The sequence below is a fragment of the Triturus cristatus genome, chromosome 9, assembly GCF_964204655.1.
Source record: "Triturus cristatus chromosome 9, aTriCri1.1, whole genome shotgun sequence".
Lineage (NCBI taxonomy): Eukaryota > Metazoa > Chordata > Amphibia > Caudata > Salamandridae > Triturus > Triturus cristatus.
In genome coordinates, this window is record NC_140592.1 from 1224579485 (window position 1) to 1224597384 (window position 17900).

The 17900-nt window shown below is 48.2% G+C and overlaps 2 protein-coding genes across 3 annotated transcripts in view; one reads left to right on the forward strand and one right to left on the reverse strand.

The window, feature by feature from the left end:
- Positions 1 to 1651: 1651 nt before the first annotated feature.
- Positions 1652 to 10436, reverse strand: SFT2D3 (SFT2 domain containing 3). 2 transcript variants are annotated; one of them, XM_085627309.1, is made up of 2 exons: positions 9608 to 10436; positions 1652 to 2679 (listed from the first exon to the last, which is right to left on the reverse strand). In XM_085627309.1, the coding sequence occupies exon 1, from the start codon at positions 10283 to 10285 to the stop codon at positions 9629 to 9631; it is 657 nt and encodes a 218-aa protein (XP_085483435.1). In that variant the 5' UTR covers positions 10286 to 10436; the 3' UTR covers positions 1652 to 2679; positions 9608 to 9628. The 2 variants fall into 2 exon arrangements, with proteins under 2 accessions (XP_085483435.1, XP_085483436.1); XM_085627310.1 differs by having other exon boundaries at positions 9580 to 10436.
- Positions 10437 to 10721: 285 nt separating this feature from the next.
- The window catches only part of SUSD6 (sushi domain containing 6), a 159453-nt gene continuing 152274 nt past the window's right edge, over positions 10722 to 17900 (forward strand). The window contains exon 1 of the mRNA XM_085627308.1: positions 10722 to 11128. The gene's annotated coding sequence lies outside the window, so the exon portion shown is untranslated. The remainder of the gene's footprint in view (positions 11129 to 17900) is intronic.

The following is a 17900-nucleotide window of genomic DNA, read 5'->3' on the forward strand; positions in this document are numbered from 1 at the left end:
CCCTGCAGGGCATAGCGCGCAGGGTGAAGACGATAAGCATCTGGGAAACTCCCTGTCCGACTGGTTGGTCATGAATTGGTCTGTTTGTGGCAGGTCAAGGCACGAACAGGACGTGAACGTCCGTGCAGGAAGGAGGCAAATCAAGAGTGAAGCCCCAGAGCGTTCGTGATACAGAGAGGTGGTCAATAATGAAGGGTGAAGCGCAAAATTGAGGAGCGAATGGCAAGATAAAAGACATACTTTTCCACATGTGGATTGAAGGGTGGTACCTGGGGGTGGAGATGCACGGTTCCGGGTGCCTGGCCACGGTCTGGCGCAGACAGGCTCAGACGGGCTTACCTTTGACACACTGCTGGGCGTCAGTGCCAGGCTTGTAATTTAGGCAGGAAAGCAGTGACAGCTAGACCGCTGCCTTCCAATGATCGGCAGCCATCGTGGAATAGCCGTGTCACCGCAGTCACGTCCTGAGCTCCCTCCGCTCAAATCGGCAGAGCTGTGTTGGACCAGGGAGCTCAGGAAAAAAAGTAAAAGGCACAGAGGCAATATTCAGGTAATAGTTTATATTATGAATTGGCTTTTTGGGCAGGTGCTAAAAATGTTAAAATACTGCACAAGAAAGGGACATGGGAATAATGCCAGTTAGCAAGGAGGGGTTAGAATCGCGCTGCCTTGGAAAGTGCTCTTCTGTGGCCTACCTGCCCTCATCCATGCGCCGCACAAAAGAAGAGAAAGTGAAGCCAGGATGCGCTGGTCAATTGCAAGGCAATGAAGCCAATGAATGGTAAACAGAGGGCGGACTCCAAGCCCTTTTTGGAACACAATAACTCATGAAAGCGAGATCGCATACCTTGTTGCAAGGGAAACCTACAAAGGGGATGCTGGCATTGGGGTTGAGGTTTACAAACATCCAAAGAGGACATCTCTCAGCCTGGACTAAGGGTAACAGAGTCCCCTTTCTAAAAAAAAAAAAAAAAAAGTGGAGGGATTCTGTCCACCCATACTTGTACCTTGTGTAGAGCACTATGCACCACTACTACAGGCATTGAAAAATCTACTCCCCAACTTGCTATGTCGACTCAGATTTTATGAGGTTGAGCTATTTTTAGCACCTACTCGTCCATTTTGGCAAGCGAACTTAATCAGGAAGCAACAGGTGTACTGTACATTCAGAAAGTGAATGAGCAATAAAGATGCCATTAAATCTTGTTTTTATCTTGACATATTTGCTGTTTGTTCAAGGACAGAGGTCAAATGTCAGTTTATCTTTTTGCTTATTGATGCCGATCTAATCCTGGAAAATGGTGCCTACATTTCTTTCTCTTACTACAGTTAGACGTTTTTGTCAAGCGAGCTGTCGGACAATCATTGTGAAACAAAAGGATGTAAGATGTTGTTAGAAAAAAAAAACCTGACATTTAAACAGCTTATAAATAAAATTACTTCAAAATATATCAGGAATTATGAAATAACTTAAATAGGAACAAAACAAATCAGAACACTTTACTTGGTGATGTGCAAATGACAAATATATTCATAAACTATTTTCAAACATTAGACACTAGATAGTTTTTTTCAATAAAACCACATAAGTGGGAAATGTTGTGGCCATTTAAATTGAAAATCTGCTGATTGCAAATAAGTGTGCTACCACTTCATGCATCATGTATGTATTTATTAAAAGTAATCATTTTTAAACATGATTTGAGAAACATTCCTGCCCCCACCCAGATGACAATGCGGTTAATGAAGTAAGTGGCAAGTCACCGGTCATGTGTATCATACACAGGACTAGATTTGTATTATATATGGAGCAAATGTTTAACAAAAGATTTTTATACAGCAGTTATGCTTAACACAGGTATTCAAAGGTGCGCCCATATGTGATAAAGAAGAAAATGGTAACTCAGTGAATTAAAATATTTGCCCAGGATCACATAATTTGAAACCAGTTTATGGGTCAAGAGCTTCACAATTAGGTCAAATAGATTTTTAAAGTCACTAGATCTGCAGGTCTAGTAAAGTTTTTATGATTTTCAAGGCCTGTATTACATACACACCAAGAATACTTTTTATTGAAATAGATTAAAGGTCATTCTGAATTTATTGATAAATCGCCTTATTTTTCATGAATCTGGCATTAGTCTTTCTTTCTACAGAAAACATACAAAAAGGGTCTTATACATATGAAGAAACCCATACAGCCTTCCAGATAAGATTATTTATATTGTTTACAGAGCATCAAATTACATTTTAACCATTTCTAGGAGCTGCAGGTATCAGGCACTACTTTCACTATTTTTTTTTAATGGTGCTCAAGTTACTGTCCTAGGGAGGATGGGAGGCTGAGTCGACCATGCTGGGATCACAGTCCATGACCTGCAGATCAGTGCAGGTGTCAGCTGCAATCTTATAACTCACTGAGCCATTGTGCAGCTTCAAACGTCCAAGTTTCTTGATCAGAGTGCAGAATCGTCCACTCTAGGACCCCTTCTGCCAACACTAATTTCTCGTTATGTGCAGTAAATGACTTAACATTGTTTAGTCACAACTGGTTGTTTCAGGTCACAAACACATGGTGATGTGCTTTAACACTCATGGCGGGAGTCTCCTAGCATTGTAGCACCGGCTGGCAGGAACTTCCTGATCAGTGCGAGGGCTGGATCCTCTCAGACACTTCCCCTGAAAGGCAAATAGACAACATTACCATCTGCACTCGGAGAGACGTACAATGCCAAACCATGCTGTGCGTTAATGGAGAATAATAGTATTTCTTCTAACACAATGGAGAATACATGGATTACAGATGGAATGTCTCCTTCATAGTAACAGTACTGCCTGAGGTTGGTTGACCTAGAGAACCTGTTTGGTCCTTATGGTCCTACACTCTGCATGATGCACCTCAACTCATGGATGCTGGTTAGATTATAGGATCCTCACCTATGATCGTACATCACTGATTACCTCTACGAAAAGAAGTCTTCAAGTTCTGCTCCATCGTATATATAGTCAGGAATGACATAAGCATCAAGCGGACTGTAATGATGCAAAGGTTACAACACCACGAGGACTCGAGATGCTTGAGAAAAGAGTCCCTCACCAGAAAACACTGTCAAATGAGGGTCTCTATGCTGAACTGAAAACGATATGAAAATCTTAAAGGATCTTAGAAAGCTCATGGCATCTTCTTGCTCGCAAAGTACTCTGTGATGCTAGGAGAACCAACTGCAAAAAAATCCAGCCACTTCTAATATCTTGATACACAAGTAACCAAAGGAAACCTTTTAAGAAATCCAGAAAAATGGCACCCCATTGCCTGCCCCATCCATTACTCCCTCACTTGATAATTTTAAAAGCTTATTAACCTGGCGTAAATGTAATACTAATTACTAGAGACGACCTAATCAAATCCACTGCCTCTCTCTGGAGCTACTCTTACAACCCCTATACCAGCCAACCTAGTTTGGAGCATTGATCATTACCAAAGTCCATATTCATGTAAATCTCATTAGAGCATCCCTTCCACACAGAGACTTTCCAGATAGTCTTACATTAGGTCAAAGTAAAACTCTCCTCAAGACACCCACGGTTAGAGAGACGTATGATGCCCCATTGGATTACGAGATTTGCACTCTTGAAGGACGCTGATGAATGTCGCTTCAGCTGTAAGAGCGTACAATATGTAAACCACGTTCCTAAGCCAGCTTAGATGCATCCTCCACCACCAGGGATTGAAGAGAACCTAGTTTCTTACAGCTGTGCAGATTCTTTACTAAGTTCATACAGGAATTTACAAGTTGTGCTTTGATCGCTCGTGTAGAAAGACTGCAGTTTTGAATGGTGAACACTCACAGTTCTAAACTCCGGCAATGGTTCCAAGGTACCCATTCATTGGTTATCTAAAATCTCTCACAGAATCAATCAACTCATTATTGACCCCATCACTACAGACACAAATTAATTTATCACAGGAATAAAAGAGGGCCCTAAAGCTAGTAAAATACTTATAATGTAAATATACTGTGTAAGGAAGTGCCTCTTTTTGTATGGTCACTCCCAAGTTTTTCAACTGATGCTGCTGGTTTTTCGACTTCGAGAGTGCACTAAGGCCTGCTAACCAGACCCCCGTGCCAGTGCCCTGAACCTAAAAGTGTGTGCTGGATTGGCTAAATCCAATTGGAAATGGCTAACTTACCTGTAAGTCCCTAGTAAATGGTACCCTGATACCTAGGGCATGTAAGTTAGAGGGGTACCCCAGAGCTTGCAGCACTGATTGTGCCACCCTGGAAGTCCACAAATATGCTAATTACTCCAGTCGGCTGCTGCACACTGGTAGAGCCATTGTGCACTGCTAGCCAGACTTCGCCATGACATGTGTAAGTCACCACTTTGGCAGGCTTACCAAGGCCTAAAGGCAGGGTGCTAGTACAAAAGAGGGTGGTGACGGACGGAGCATCAGAACCAATGAAACACTCGCACCCAGTCAACAGATCTGGGTTTGATCCATCACCGTTCTTTAGCCCACTCTGCCACCCCAGTTCACACATGGCCATATGCAAATCAGTCTGACCATGTGCCTCATGGGAACAGTCCAGCCCGAACTGCCAAGCCATGCCTTCCCTGGACCGGAAACAAGCTTCCTAGGACCGGTTTCTGGCATTTCAGCCGTCATCAGCCAGGCTGGCTTGAATCCAGTGGCAAAGTGAGCAAGGGACTCACGTCTGAGCATACCCTGCCAACTTATGGCAAACAAAGCGGTACAAAAGAGGGTGGTGATGGACGGAGCATCAGAACCAATCAAACACTCACACCCAGTCGACAGATCTGGGTTTGATCCATCACCGTTCTTTAGCCCACTCTGCCACCCCAGTTCAGACATGGCCATATGCAAATCAGTCTGACCCTGTGCCTCATGGGAACAGTCCAGCCCGAACTGCCAAGCCATGTCTTCCCTGGCCCGGAAACAAGCATCCTGGGACCGGTTTCGGGTTCATAACCCTCATCAGCCAGGCTATCTCGAATCCAGTGGCAAAGTGAACAAGGGACCCACGTCTGGGCATACCCTGCAAACTTAGGGCGAACAAAGCGTTAACGGTGATGGATTAAACCCAGATCAGTTGACTGGGGGTGAGTGCTTGCAATGTTCAACACTCCGTCCATCATTTCCTTTGGTTTTTGCTTTGTTCGCCATAAGTTGGCAGGGTATGCTCAGACGTGAGTCCCTTGCTCACTTTGCCATTGGATTCAAGCAAGCCTGGCTGAAGACGGCTGAAATGCCAGAAACCGGTCCTAGGAAGCTTGTTTCCGGTCCAGGGAAGACATAGCTTGGCAGTTCGGGCTGGACTGTTCCCATGAGGCACAGGGTCAGACTGATTTGCATATGGCCATGTCTGAACTGGGGTGGCAGAGTGGGCTAAAGAACAGTGATGGATTAAACCCAGATCAGTTGACTGGGGGTGAGTGCTTGCAATGTTCAACACTCCGTCCATCATTTCCTTTGGTTTTTGCAAAAGCTACAAAAACAACAGTTTTACTGTGGAAAGACTTGGTCGCCAATTGGCGAGTAGAAGGTTAAATACAGACCCCCTCAGCTGTGCTAACTCTTGAATGGTGAGACCTAAGTGGGCACTCCAAGGTATCAAACAACTTATTACATTAAGCCCGACTTGTATCTCAAGTCAAAATTAATGCAACTTCTTGCAAGGAGTAGCTTAGCAAAGCTCCCACTTTATTGCCCTTAAAACCCCTCTTCCTTCCAAAGTACACAAGGAGCCTGCTCCATGAGACAACTTTCTGCCATCTTGGAGAGACATGCCAACAACTCCCAGGAAGGAGAACAATGAGGAATTGCAAGCCAGGGAGGGGTCACCTCCCTCCTGCAAGAAGGCGTCTAGGTGTTCACACCAAAAGGAAAGCTTCAACGGTGAAGCTGCCTTTAAAGCCCAGATGTGGGACACCAGTGTGGAGGGCAGCCCTATTGCTGAGGTAGACAGGCTGGCACGGGCAGAAGAGAGGAGAAACTAGTTGCCAAACCGTTTTCCCAGGAGTGTGTAGTCCTGAGTTAGCCACACCCCGGGGGTTGGGCTAGGGAGGTCTGTACACCAGGCAAGGGGTCTTGCCACCCCAGTGGGGGGGAATGGTTCACCCTGGCATAGCGAGATGCGACACTCCACAGGAAGTGGTCACCAGGTGGGAGAAACCTGGTAGCCCATTGGCTACCAGCTGCATCCTGCCCGGAGAGCAATTTCCGAGTACAAAGGGGGCACCACTGACACCCAGACGTTGGATCTCAACTGACTGAAGGAGGACAGCCCTGTTGCAACAAGGGCCCAGCAGAGAGACTGCACAGATATAGACTGCACCTGGTGGCTAGTGAAGACAGGGCCTGTACCTGCTATGTCCTGTGTGGGGAGCAGTCGTCTCCAGAGCCCAGTCTAGCCAAGAGAACTCCAAGGGCCAGCTCACTGGCCTCCTGTTTACAGCACAGGGACACAACTGCTGAAGAAGCCTGCTGGGGCAAGTTGGTATCCAAACGTCTTCATGCAGCTACTACCAGCGCAGCACCGAGGACCAAGACCCGATGCATAGAGTTGCACCGGAGTCCGCTGAGCCCAGGAGTGCTGTCGGAGAGTTGCTGGAACCCTCAGAATGGAAGTTATTGACCCAGGAAGGATTGACCTGTGGGGGTGACAACAGACGACTGGGTTTTGACCAGACCAGAGAGGACTTCGCTGGACATTGACCCTACAACCAAACCCCTCACCATCTTCTTGGACAGAGGAATCCCTGCAGGAAAACCCCCATCGTCTGCATAGCATCCTTGGAGTATCTTCAGCATCCTTCATCCCTTGCATCGTGACCATTCCATAGGGATCCATTGCAACGCGGATAAAGTGTCTGAAAGGGATGAAGGACTTCTTTGCCCATAAAGGTAACTGTTCTGGAGGTGCTCGCTAGTACCTTTGACAAGCTCCCTGCTGGAGTTGGTCGCAACAAGTACTTCTAACCGACTGCAGCAACACTTACGTAGAAACTTTCAGAGCAAATGTAAGTGCCCAATTAGTTGACTTTGCCATGGCTTGTTCGCGGCACAGTGAAATTGTACAGATTTGCTATTTCTTGCAAAATCTATATCACCTGAACCCTCTGTGGGATCTTTTCCGTTCTAGTGTCTAGATTCTTATAAAATACAACCTATTGTTATAAATGTGTGTCAGATTTCTTGACTGTTGTGTTGATATCTTCTTCAATTGTTTTGTTGCGGTTTAGATGCTCAACACTTGTTCCTCTGTGCAAGCCATGCTGATCAGTCACAGCTAACCAGGATCGAGCTGGGGGTTTGACAGACGGAATCCAAGGGCCCTAAAGGGGTTGGTAAGTGTATTACACGGTGAGATTGCACAACCACACCGTATAATACACCCATGGTCTTCATATTCTGGCTCCATTAGAAGACAAGTGGCATACATTTCAGGACACAAAGTAAAACGCGTAGACAATGCAGTGCTCTGGGTAAAGTCAAAACCCTTATTAATGATGAATAAAAGAAGAAAGAGCCCTGAGCTGTATTAAATGCTACAATGCAAAGAGCTCTTGGCCACAATAAGTCCTGAAATAATCTTGCCTCCTAAGTTGGAACTATGGTCTCACTGTGTATGGTTGACATTTTGACTCCAGTTGACAAGCTCAGCAGGACTTATCAGGACATTAGAACACCATCCGATTGTGTCCTAAAATGGAGAACGAGGATGGGGTCTCATTTACTCCGGTTACCTATTTACATTTGATAATCGTAGTTCGCCTAAGTACTTACATATCTAATGGTGATGGAACTCAAATGGTCAAGCATCTGTGAATAAATGACATAAAAGGACTCCTGAGGAATCAAATGCTGCTCATTACTATAGTTTGTCTAATCAGATAACCCGATATAAGACAGCTTATCCGACTCATAAATGACCGCTCCCTATATGGACAATTATTCAAATATACGAACAAACAAAAACATGTTGTTTGGGAGTATTGGGTTTGAAATGCTTGCAGAGGCTCAATGGAGCAACAAGCATTGGCAATGTCAATAGGCCTGGCTTTAAAAAGAACATTGTATAGTAATGTAAAGCATAACAAGTAAATATCATGGAATCATAGATATATTTGTGTGGAAGTAGAGCACTGTAGAAAAATACTGGTGTATGTTAAATGGTGAGAATAGTCTCATATTTGGGATGTAGACTGCACACACAGCACCTGTATTTCACATTGAGGTGGGGCTGCATTGTGAAAGGGCTTACACCCACCCCATGCCACTGATCTGCGTACCAGTGGCGTAACACAGGCCTCCGTGGTTCGGTGGGGCTCCCTCAGCACAATACTCTGGCTGGATGGCTCCCGATTGAGTCCGGAGGGGGTCCCGCCACGTACCTTGCAGGCCCCTCCACCCCCCCGATTTCATTACGCCAGTGCTGCATAGAGCAATATTTAACATGCTTACATTAGCCATGGCAATGCTCTTCCACCCACCCCGATCCTGTGCCGTAGGGTGCCCGAGGAAGAGGTATCATGCCTCATGGGTCAGGAGGCAGTGGTGCCTGGCAGGGGTGCGTACATGGGTGCTAGAACATCCCAGGGAGAAATAGAACCCCCTCTCATGAGGTTAGGATTGGAGTTGTGCTTCCTATGAGCTGCAGACACTTTAAACATGCCTATTTCAAAGTGGGGTTCTCTGCTAAAACAGTTTCCATCGATTTAAGGCTGAAATGAATGATTATGAGGAAAATAAAGTGCCACAAAAAGCCACTAAATTTCCATATTTGTGCCGCTAAATTTGCTAATCCATGCCGCAATATCCTGGGGGGTCTGCTTATTTAATCACATCTTGACTCGCCCTAGTGGAGTGATCACCTTTCACTTTAGGATATGGGCTGTTTGAATGTATACTTCTACCTTTGCCATGGTACTTGTATTAAACCGCATAACAGGCGTCTTTACAAATATAGCTGTGTCTGTTAACTCCCTCCCAGGTGTCATGCTCTAATAATGCATGCATTAGTACATTAAACCCAGACCTTTGGCTTTCCAATGCTTGCTTTGTTATTGGCTTGAGCGTCTGCATAAATGACTTATTTAATATAGTAACGTCGTTGTACAATTTGGTCGTCGTGACAAACACTAACTATAGTTTCTGTAATCCAGATCCCTTCACTTTGTATCCCAGTTTTTGTATGCAGTGATTCTAATCATACACAGTAACCTTCTACTGCTACTACCATGGTATATAAATCAAATGCCTGCTGAGATAAGGAAAAAGTGACAGTTCCGGTACCAGAAGGTACTATTTGAGTTTTATGCATGCAGATTGTTCTAACGTAATATGGACCAAGGGCTTTGCAGTAAATTACAAAAGAACACAAGTAATGACAAACAAAATAAATATGCAATTCCAACACAGGATAAAGATCAAAGAACGCCAATAAAAAGAGGCGTAAAAGATAACCACTGGATAGAGGTAATAATAGGAAAACAAGAAAAGACTGTACTTAAAATTAAAACAATCATTCACAGTCAGCAAAACGTGTGACTCACATCAAGAGAAGGTCACTCGGGGTTATACCTTTAGGGTGCGTGGCTCCTTTCAGACGGGTAGAGTCTTGCTGACCCCTCGCCGCAGCAGGGCCCCGCACAGGCCGCTCAGGTAGCGCAGCCCTGTGGCTCCCCCTGGCACCAATGCCACTAGGAAGAGCAAGAGTCCAATGGCCTGGGCCGCTGCTCCCAGCACTGCCAGGGCCGTGCTTTGCAGTCCCATGGCCGCGTACAGCGTCCCTCCGAGCGCAGACAGGTAGAGCAGGGCCCCCGGCTCCCGTGCCAGGCGGCCCGTCGCCCCGGCCCCCAGGATCACGACGGCCGCCACCAAGGCCAGCACCGAGCCCATAGACCAGAGCAGGGCGAACTTGCGCGCGCGGAGCACCAGCACAGGCACGAGCATCAGGGCCAGCGTGAAGCACAGCGCCGCCAGAAGGGCGCACACGGCCGAGACCGCGAGGCGCTGTGCGCGGGACAGGGCTGGGAGGCACGGCGGGCTTGAGTCACTGGCTGGAGGGGACGCCGGTGAGGGGGATCCGGGCCATACACTTCTGACAGAGGTAGGCAGAAGGTCGCCCAGCCAGCCTCTGCCAGCAGAGTCCGGAGATGTGGTCGGGGGTACCGTCACCGGCTGCTGGGACTTCTTCCCGCTACCCCCGCTTTTGGATTCAGATAAATAGTCCTGCAGCTGGCGGTTCAGGTCCGCCATGTCCAAAGCCAAGTGTCCGTGTCCTTATCGTCTCGGCTGGTGATGCCCGGTCTCAAATATCGGACTACACTCTAACATGTAGAAGTTCTAGTCTCTATTATCAAAGTTCGATCTAGCGTTTAGACATGTTTAGATTGAGAACTAGCAGCTATAAGGCTTAGAAAACATGGTGTAGAAGACGATGGTGCGACATGGGAACTCGGCAGCTGATGGAGTCACTCGCCAGGTTTTGGGGTTAGTCGGCGCTCTGAGGTTATATTAAAGGCTTCTGGAATACACAAAGTATCTAGGACCTTAGCCTTCTTCGGATCCTAGACTTTCAAAACGCCAGACCCCCAGTTTCCACTTCCGCGTGGCACATTTCACTTCCGCGTGGCGCTCTACCTCTTGCGCAATCTCGATGACCCTTTTCGGCCCCTGCGCGCCGTGCGTGCTCATTACGGTTGCCGAGTGAACGCGACGTCAGCCGCTACGCGCTGCGGAAGCGAAGGCAGAGCTAGAGAGGGGACGGAGAAGGCTGGGGTTGGGAGGAAAGGAGAAGAGAAAGGAACGTCGCGAGCCCAGGCGTTCTGTCCGTCGAACACAGTGAAGCCTAGTGTTCTATTGTGGGATCTTTTCCGCGCGGAGGCCGGATGTATCCACCCACCGGGTCTAGGAGCACGGAGCGTTCTGTTGGGGAACCACCGAGGCTCTGAGTCTTCCATCTGCCGAACGCCGCGGAGCTGAGCGTTCCGTTGCCGGAAGAAGGGGGTGACAAGGGTTCCGCGGCGTTGGGCCCGGGACTGAGCGTGCCACCCGGGGCCGGAGAGCAGAGGAGACACCAGGGGCAGAGCAGCCTGGGAGGTAAGAACCGCTGCTGCAACCCTCCGCCCCCGGACCCTCGCACAGTCCACTTACTGCAATAATGAACTCATGAATTAAATCCCTGACAGCACCTCAAAAACCACAATGAACAGGCAGACTCAGAGCTCAATGACGTTTCTCCGGAGCCGGTGACCCCCGCAGTTTAGCCCAACCCCGTAAAGAACAAGCACATTAAGAGCCCATTGTAGCCGGGCCCTGTGAACCCCGAAGAATACCAGCCAACCACTGGCCCCTGCCTCCTTCCTACTTACTTTGCAGGTGTGTTTAAAGTTCCATATAACCCAGATATTCCGAACCCCTTCTAGAGCCAGCAGACCATAAATACCTTTAACATCTCTCTGCCTCCATATCTAGGTGTCTGAGATGTTGTCCTTCTCTAGGTTCTAGTTCTCCACTATTATATATGCCCACCTTCTGAATTTGCGTCCCTGCACCTATTTCCGGGTTCGGTGTTGTTACACCTCTTACCACCTTCCTTCACGGCATGGTACACTCGCCCTTCATGGTTTCAATGCCTTCCTTCGTCATTCTAGGGCTCGGTGCTTCCTTCTGTTCCGCCCCCACACACACTCCCCCGCCTGCTACTATTTATATGTATCCCCTTCACACCCTGCTCGTTCTGTGCTCCCACATTGCATGCGTCCGCCCCGTATGCCACCCCCGTGCGCCTATCCAAATCCGAGCGAGTCCCCTGCGTGCTCGCTCTTCGTCTAGCGCCTAGATGCGGGGGAGTTTGTGCACCCGTTGCCGAGAGCGCTGTGGGAAACATCTCTCTTGTTCGAAAGCGGATTTTCTGCAACTTTTCTCATTGCCGCTTTCTTTCCCCACCTTCAGATTCCCAGTGCTTGAAGTGAACAAATAAAGTGCAGCTACCTAGTGTACCCGCTTGCTTCTCTGAAGTGCTGGTGCTCTGCAAGTTAAATTATTGCACCTCTACTGAGAAGTGCTGGTACCCTCCCCCCTCAAAATACAGAAGTGCGGGTACTCCGTACGTAACATTATTTGATATTGCTGGACAGACGTCAGAAGTCAAATTAAGAGCAGGTTACGTTCGTATGTTTATAAAAGCCGCAACTAGTGTACCATGTGTGATATATGTATTGGAAGGAAGTCAGGGTGCTGGCTAGGACTGATTGACGTTACTGGTCTGCAGCTCCCAACCTCTGTGGATAACCAGTGTCATTTGTATACTAGGTCAACCTCTGCGAGTTGACACGCCCATGTCCTACTGGGAGTGAACCGGTGACATACAGACTGCGCCGGGGTCTCTGCCAGCAGTGCTTTCGCCCATGTTGCCTAGTAGGTTGACTCTTTGTATATTTTTCACTGCACTGGCTCCCTCTCTTATTTCTGCTCCGTTGGTATAGATAGCACTGTGGCTACCTGATAACGCACATCAGATTATAAAGGGCCTTTTGTCAATCCGTTCCATTCGGAGACCTGTGGACACGGTCACCTCGGTTGGACTGAAAGCTCCAGATTGCGGGAACAGCTGCCAATGGAGGCTGGGAGTCCTTGAGTAACCTTAATAGAATGCTTGTTCACCCAGGTAGTTTTCTTGGCGCTTGGTGTGGTTGGATCTCATGAACAACATTGGACATACCCAGATTCAGAATGAGCGGTCTGCCCTGGGGATGATACTCGGTTTCGTTACACAAATAGAATGGGTCTAGCCTGTGGGGGCCTCTGGTTTGCCCTTAGATTTCTCTGTCATCAGTTGTTCGCCCTCTTCTGGTGCTTCATCCCCACTCCATCACTTCCTGTAAACGCCTGCTAGTTCCCTAGTGTTGTGAATTCAATAGGTCGAGCCTGCCAGAGAGCTGAAGCCAAAGACCTAATATTAACTTATCAAGGTCTTACACTGGACGTAAAAGCCCGCCCGTTGCTTACCATTGGTTGGCGTTATTGTCACTCATTTTCTTGCTTCTTACTCAATAGCTTGCCCTGGCCGTCTTTTGCTTGGCCCACCCTGGAGCAAACCTCTTTATTTGTGTCGTTTCACTGCTCACTTTTAGGGAACTGTTTTTTTTCTTTTTGCACGGGCAATCCAGATGTGTGCGTGTTTCCCTGCTGTGTCCCTCCTGTGCTTTTCTCCCCCTTCTGCTCCGTGTTGCTTTCTCTCGAACGTACTTCTGCTTTTACTTCTTCTCCATGTATAAGTTCAGCTGGTCCAGGTGTCTGAATACAAGTACACCATGCGTAGTATATTAGGTCTTATTTGAGAGGTTTGAAGGGGTGATGGGCCCAGGTATTGCGCAATCCTGCGAGTAAATGAGGATATTTTTTTTACGCTATTTTTCCTCAGCAGTGGGAGGACCCCTTCCCCATTTATTTCGTGACTGAGAAGTACGCCAGGATAAGGAGTATTTGGAGTCTATTAGGAGTGAAATCCTTTTATTGAATCCAGTGTTGCGTGTGAAGAAGACTCTTTAACTTCCAGAGTCTTTCAGGAGAAAGAAAAAACAGAAAGCACAAGGTCTGTGGCACAGCCAACACGTGTTTCGCCCCTTATGCTTGGCCTTTCAGCCTGGTTCTTCTTCAGGGCGCGGCAATTTCATAAGTTGGGGTTCCTTTAATAGTTCAAAGATGCAAGCAATGGACATTCTCGTTTCCTAGTATCAGAAGGTTTGTTCGCGGTCTGGTACATTCTTCAGTCAGCGCACACACACACCTCAAGCAAGCTGCATCTGTGAATGCAAAGTTTGGAACTCGCAGAAGCAGTGTCAAAAGCAAGCACTGAAGGATGGGGAAGTATTCACTTCCTGGGTGAGGAGCTTACGAACTGTTAGGCGGGGCAGTGACAGGAAGTGACACGCAGCCACTTCTGCTTTTCATCATGGAGGCCGTTCTTTTTAAACCAGATGTAAAACGGGATGCATAGCTGTAGTGAAGGATGATCAGGATTCATGAAGTTTCACGTATATATTTATTTCAGGTAGATGGTACAAGGTGGTAGTCCATAGGTAGTAATTACAGATAGGTAAGAATTAAAACCCCACCAGGAGCAAGCTCCTTTTAGCTCAGCCCCAAGCTCCCAGCTGGACTCTTCAGAGCAGGGAAACCAACATTCTACCACATCATCAATGAAAGTAAACATCCCAAAAGATGGCGCAGTGGAAGAGCAAGGAAGAAGAGAGACGGTCACTACAATAGCTCTTAGAGCCTTTTTAAAGACCACTACATTACGATGCGGTAAAACACTGTATCGCAGCGCAGTGACGGTCCTTGTCCACTCTCGGAACCCCGCTGCCCCTACAGTCATGGGCCGTGTCTTTGCATGGTGCCTCTGTACAGCGCCCCGAAGCCTTTCATCAGATCTGTGCTGTACAGATACCATGTGTGTAGAGCCGAGATGGATCAGGGCCCTGTTAATCCTCCAGGTAATTCTGTTCACCCCCTACACAGGTGATGTGTATTTCAGGTTACTGGCACACTGGGGTAGATGGAGTTAATGGGGTCACAGGTTGAACCCTGAACTTCCACTAAGAAATAACGTGTTACCAGGGGAATTGGTAATTCCAAATTCCCCCTCTAAGTGAAACAAAACCGATCCCGGGTTTTCCATCAGATCTCCCAAGTGTCTTTGGGTCGGTGACTTCTGTCGCTGCCTCATGTGAATTAAATGGGACTTGGTAATGTGCTATTTTTGTTGTAAATAGGTCATTGCATGTGTAGTGTTTTGGTTTGCTCACTTTGTTTCGTGATGCTGTCTCAGGGTGGCCCACTCACCCTTTAAGTGTGCTTCTTTAGTGAGACAGGAGCCCCGCTCTCGATTTGAAGATTTAACCCCTGAACATACTGTAAGCGTGCAGCTCATTTTCACAGCGCCTGATACCAACTAGTTTTTAAGCTTCCTGGCCTTTCACAGACCGTGAACTGATATTCGGGAAGAAGAAAAAATCTGTTGCCGAGGATCACTCGCTGTGGTCAGCTCGGGAAGCCATGATTGAGGCCCAGGTCAGACTACAGCTCCTAAGCAGATTCCTGTTGACCTGTAGAGAAGTGATTTTCCACCTGTTCTATTCACAGTGATGTGTAAAGCGTGTAGTTACCCGATAGGGCTTCCCAGCGCTATAACAACCAGATATCCTACAGATTGAAGCGTAGACTAAAACAGAAAGGTTTTCAACAATTTCCTGAAAGGTAACTCTGAAAGTTTGCAACTCCCGTTGCACGGCGGGTATTTTGTGCTCACCTGACACGTGATTTTGGCTTTTTCATGAGCTCAGCTTTGCATACAAGAGCCTTGTTTTAATGGATCTGCCGTGAATCTGTGCGCACGTCTCCGTATCCCCTATACCTGCCTAATCCCACCTTTAAAACCTACTAGTGTTGGCGGACAAGGGGAGTATGCCAGGAAGATGAGCCCCGACCACCAGAGGGCGCCCACAGACGCAGTAAGTGCCCTCGTCCTCTCCCAGGAGGGAGTGTCCTGGCCGAAGGAAGGCTGCGAGTCCCACTCCAAAGCTCTAAGAGGACAGTGACCTCCAGCTCGCGACTGAATGGGTCCCAGCCCTACCGACCTTTCCGCATTAAGTCAACCCTGCCCAGAACAATAGCAGTGGGTGACACGCGTGTGACCTTGTTTCTGGCCTATGGCATATGGGCTTCTTGTGGGCTGGCAGACCGCGCCAAGGGTGGTACTACAGAATTCCCTGACAGGTGGGACCTGTCGAAAGAGGCTTCTCTTCTCGCAGTTTCACCTTGCCTGCATTTTAGATGGATTTGCAGTGAGGTTGTACGTGTTTGGTGCAGTTCTGTGTTCATACTAACAGAGCAGTAGTCTGAAAGTTCAGGGACACCTGTCCGGTGGTGCTGCGGTGTGACTTCCTGTTGAATAATTACATGGGGTGATTGCCACTCTGTGTTATCGATTAAAATATGTTCCCGAGGCCATCGTTGCCCAGGTGGGAGCGACTCTGATTCCCAGAATCTCTGCAAAAGCTTCCTTCCGTACGGTAAAATCAATGCTCGCCCTATGTGCACTTATCTGTTCCAATGAAGGCCTGGCAGCAGGGCCGTTTCTACCATTAGGCAAGACTAGGCGGCCGCCTAGGGCGGCAAAAAGGCTAGGGCGGCAAAAGGGGAAAATAATTTTTCATTTAATCTATAATAATCTGGGCCATCAATCATTCATAGCGCGAACGCGCTACTCGTGACAGCCCTGCTCCTTGTTGCAGACCTGCTCTCAGAGAGAATGGACCAATGAAATTAGGAGGGGCAGCACTGTCATCATTCGATTTGCCTCTTGGCGCGCGGCGGACTCGGAGCTGAAAGGAGGAGTCAGGAGCGTCAAGGCAAGGACTGGTTGGCCGACACTGTAGCCTGCTTCTGTTGCACGTGGCGTGGGAGTCTTTAGGTGCCAGCAGGTGTATTACGGACACGGTAGGATTAATTTAGTGGTCGAAATCATTACCACTTTTACTTCTCTGACACGGTCAATTGCCCGTCTCTGTTCCTCTTCCTCTTCTTACCTCAGTTTCTCTCTCGCTGCTCCTCACTGTGTGTGTGAGGGAGGTGCATGCGTTGTAAATATGAACAAGCGAGGCATTTCTTGGCACGCTGTCTAGACATGGAATCTGCAGTGAGACGTGTAAAGCCTACAGCCACTCTCTTCTTGCTCCCTATCTTTACAGCAATTGGGGTTTAATTTCTAAAAACAAACCGTGAAATGCCGCCCTTGTGGTCTGAGGTGCCGGCCCTGTCTTTACAGCAACTGGATAAGGGTGAAAAGGTAAGCTGATTAGTTGTTTCATTTCACGTTTCTTCCTCCCCCTGTACCCCTCCCCCCCCCCCTCCCACACTCCTGGCCTAAAAGCTGTAGCATGTCTTGAGTAGGCGGGCAGGGGCCGCCAAAATCGCATCTGCATTCTGATCTAAATGCGAGAAGATAGGTCCTGTGACTGAGGGAGTTGAAAGGAAACCGGGAGGGGGCATCGTCTCCTCGCCCACTCTCGCTCCGACTGTCTAGAGTTTAAGGACTAACTTGCAATGCCAACGGCCCCAGTCATTTGGGTGTCCCTGAATGGTTCCCAGCGGCGGCACCTTCAGACCACCATGGACCCAGCTCCCGTCCATCAGCCCTCCTAACTGCCCCTTTCTGTGGGGCGGGGGCTGTCTGCCTGGGCGATGGCCCAGGAAGTTAAAAACACACACACAGCGGGACTCTGCTTGCAAGGGTACTTGAGACATGGCCTCGCCCCTTCTCCCGTGCTCTGGGGTCCGTTGGAGGAGCGAGGGTCATCAGACCTTACACCATAGGGAGCAACCATTCTGCATCTGTGCAGGCCTCGCAGGAGCGTGGGCGCTTTTTTTTTTAACTCTGTTTGCAATATAAGCAATACTGTCCTGTTCAAAGCTCGTGTAAGACATGTCTGCTGTCAGGCAAACCGAGGGGTGCCATGGGAATCCATGTTCATCTAAAATGACTATAGGTGCAGTAGGCAGCCATCTGCAGGCGTGTGACACACACTTGTGTTCGTTTGCTTGCATAGTTGTTTAGGCCTTCAGTGGCTTCCGGGGTTGGTGTGTGAGGGTAGGTAGGGGTTATATTACTGCATAATTAGTAGTAATATGGAGGGTGGCGGCATTTTTCAGTTCTCGCCTAGGGTGGCCAAACTCCTAGAAACGGCCCTGCCTGGCAGTGAGAACTGAGCGTGCCTGGCGCTACGTGACCCAATCAGATTGTACACGCTGTCCGTGTTTAGCGGTGCAAGACACGTCTAGCGCCGAACGTATGTGGCTAACAGCT